The sequence below is a fragment of the Octodon degus genome, unplaced genomic scaffold (assembly GCF_000260255.1).
Source record: "Octodon degus isolate 3935 unplaced genomic scaffold, OctDeg1.0 scaffold00002, whole genome shotgun sequence".
NCBI classification, from domain to species: Eukaryota; Metazoa; Chordata; class Mammalia; order Rodentia; family Octodontidae; genus Octodon; species Octodon degus.
Window position 1 is genome coordinate 18424220 of NW_004524578.1, and position 3572 is coordinate 18427791.

At 53.2% G+C, this 3572-nt stretch overlaps 1 protein-coding gene across 1 annotated transcript in view; it reads left to right on the plus strand.

Moving 5' to 3' along the window:
• Positions 1–3572, plus strand: part of Acan (aggrecan) — a 61952-nt gene that overhangs the window by 27178 nt on the left and 31202 nt on the right. Inside the window, exons 3-4 of the mRNA XM_012513761.2 lie at positions 2098–2545; positions 3288–3462. Coding sequence (XP_012369215.1) covers positions 2098–2545; positions 3288–3462 — 623 coding nt within the window. The remainder of the gene's footprint in view (positions 1–2097; positions 2546–3287; positions 3463–3572) is intronic.

The window sequence follows — 3572 nt, forward strand, 5'->3', positions numbered from 1 at the left end:
AGTGCTGCTAGTCTCAGGGACTCAACTTGCCCTACCCTTGCTTTTCCCTGGCCTTGCTGCACTGGGACAGCCTTGGTCAGACCACTGGCTCCTGGCCACCTGTCCTGTAGCAAGGACGCAGGGGACAACTCTTGGCTGGACCTCTGCCCTGTGCTTTTCTCCTGAGGTCACATGTTGCACTGTGCACACATTGGGGTGGGACATAGACAGACCAACAGAGACAAGGCTTCCGGGGCAGAGCTCAGAGCATCAGGGAAGCCTGAAGCGATGTGATGGTCTTGGCTCTGGTGGTCTTAGCTTTCTCAGCAGCCTCAACTGGTCTCCTGCACAGCGCAGGCCCCTGCTACATTCCTGATAGACAAGCCCTAACCCAAAGGAGAAGGCAACCCCACAGACTCCAAAGTGGAATGAATCTCCATTAGGTCAGACACAGGAGACCCCTGCCCAGGACCCTGGGATGTAGGATCCTCCCTTGCCCAGGTCCTCTCCCAAAGAGTGCAGGTCTGCAGGCCAAAGAGACACACCCACCACACTGAGGAGCAGTAGCCAAGTAGCCCCTGGCCACTTCCAGGATCACCATGGGACCTTCGTCCCCTAGGGGATCACAAGGCTGGTGTGAATGTCTTACCCTCAAAGCAACAGGGACCAACTGAGGAGTAGCTGTTTGCATGGAGTGCAGACGGAGCTGGCGTGGAGGCTGTAGAGCACCCCAGTATGCACACAAGATCCAGGTCCAGTGCAAATCAGTGGGCCAGCGATGAGCCCTGGCTCCTCTCCTCCACTAGGCCCCTATGTCTCAGTAGAAAATCCTAAGGACTCTAAGAATTCTAAATTTGAATCTGGCTGTTATAGGTCATTTTTGAAAAGTTCCACTTCCAGAGAGGAAGAGACAAAAACTTTTATGTAGCTGTCAGTTGACACAATTCAGCCTTTATGGTCTACGGCCCCCCATTTGTACATTTGCTCTGGGTCCCACAAATATCCAGCCCCTGCTGAGTATGTGGTGCACATCTGGGAAACTGAGGCAGGAGGATCACAAATCTGAATCCAACCTGAGCAATTTAGAAGCTTAGCAGGAACATGTCTTAAAATAAAAAATAAATAAATAAATAAAAAGTGCTGGAGATGTTGCTCAGCACAAAGGCCCTGGATTCAATCCCCGGCACCACAAGAAACAAAAAACCAAAAATTCCTTTCCATCCTGTGGAGATGGAATGTCTGTACCAGCAGTCCACTAGGGTTGGTTAAGAGGTTTAATGGCTGCCCAGCTGGGCTCCCCAGTAATCTTGAGCTGTCCCATGTGACCCATCCCTGCAAAACCATACTGTGGCCAACGGTGCCAGAGTTGGATGTTTGGACAGAGGTGTTTGTGGCAGGGGCTGGTGGAGACTGTCCAGACATCAAAGGCCACAGTTGGACTCCGCACATTCCCACTGCCCCCTCCTCACTCTGCTGCTCCCATGAACACCTAGGGCGTTTGGACTTCTACCCATAGGTGCTCCTGAAAGACGGGCTCCATAAACTTAGGATCCACCTGAAAGGTGCTACTTTTGGGGAAGTCATTTCTCACCTTTTCCTTCAAACCAGACTTGGTAAACACACTACCCTTTCCCAACCAATGCACCCCATGATTCTTGTGGCATTGATCCTACCCCACGCTGTGATTCCCCCATTGGACTGAAATGCCTGATCTCTCTGATACTTCTCCACCCAGTTCTCCCACCCAACACACCAAGCAGGTGTCCTCCTAAAGCACACACCTCTGAAGTTTTGAGCTTCAACATTAAAAGTTGGATAGAATTGCTTCATAACCCACAAAAATTTTTAGACCTCAATATAATTTTTTTCCAAAAGCTTGGAGTCAAGGCATCACTCCAAGAAGATGGGTCTTGTTTATCCTATGCTGTAGGTTCCCTGGGAAACCCCAGTTTGAGAAACAGAGGCAGTCTAGACTGTGGCATCTCCCCCACCCTCCTCTGGAATGCTTTTCTGGCTGTACAGTTTGTGTTCTGCAGTCTTGCAAAGAGTACAGCAAGGCTTCCTAGTCCCCACCATAGACAGCACACACACAGCATTTTGCCTTTCTAGGGGGCCTAGGAGAGCCCAGGCAGTTCTCTTGGAGTATTAACAGGTCTGTCATCCACCCTGTCTTCTCCAACAGACCATGACAATGCGCTGAGCGTGAGCATCCCCCAGCCATCCCCGCTGAAGGTCCTCCTGGGGACCTCCCTCACCATCCCCTGCTACTTCATCGACCCCATGCACCCTGTGACCACCGCCCCCTCCACTGCCCCCCTCTCCCCGAGGATCAAGTGGAGCCGCATTTCCAAGGAGAAGGAAGTGGTCCTACTGGTGGCCACTGAGGGGCATGTGCGGGTCAACAGTGCCTACCAGGACAGGGTCTCGCTGCCCAGCTACCCAGCCATCCCCAGCGATGCCACCTTGGAAATTCAGAACCTGCGCTCCAATGACTCTGGAGTCTATCGCTGCGAGGTGATGCATGGCCTGGAGGACAGCGAGGCCACCCTGGAGGTCATGGTGAAAGGTGAGGGTGCCCCACGGGGATATCACCTCCCCCACAGGAAGAACCAGGTGAGGCCCTCACAGTGAGAACCAGGCAGGCTGGCTTCTCAGTCAAGAGGTGCAGCCCCAGTTGCCCTCCCTGTGACATGGGGCTAGTAATTCCGTTCTCTCCAGACTTTGGGGACTAAAGACTCTAAGCACAGTCACAGGAGATGGCAGATAGCACCACACAACAAACCAGTGTTTGGGTGGGCTTTGGTAACTGTGTTCATTTTGCCAATGAACGAACTGAGGTTAAATGATATGCCTGAAGCCACCCTGGAAATGGGTCGGGTAACTTTTACCTCTTTTTCCTCTTCCTCCAACCCCTCATTCTCAATTCCAGAAGCCAGACAATGCACTAAAGGTCCCCTGGGCTCCTTTCTCTTGCAGGATGACCCTGGGCTCAAGGTGCTGGGGACCCTGAGAGTCTCAATCCCAAAACCCAATCTGGAATCCTGGAGTGACAAGAAGCTAATAAGGGGGTAGATTTTAGTTCACTTCAAAGAACTTCCTGATGATCAGAATTAATACTCAAAAAGAAAGGCCTTGTGAGTTAGTGAGCTCCCTGTTACCCAAAGTATTCCAGCAAGGAGACAAGGACCACATGCAAAGGTGGAGAGGGATCCATGTTCCTAAGGGTCCCCTGGCCATTGCTGTGATTCTGAGGGGCCTGGTGACCAGAGCTGTCCCTGACGAGCTCTCCCACCGGGTGCCTCCGGCAGGCATTGTGTTCCACTACAGAGCCATCTCCACGCGCTACACCCTTGACTTTGACAGGGCCCAGCGGGCCTGCCTTCAGAACAGCGCCATCATTGCCACTCCTGAGCAGCTACAGGCCGCCTACGAGGACGGCTTCCACCAGTGCGACGCAGGCTGGCTGGCTGACCAGACTGTGCGGTGAGTGACCACCTGCCAGGCCAGGGTGTGCTTAGGGGTGGGCTGGCTCAGAGGCCGCAGCACAGAGGGGCTGGCAGTACAGCACTGACCAGCACTGGGCTTATGCCGGC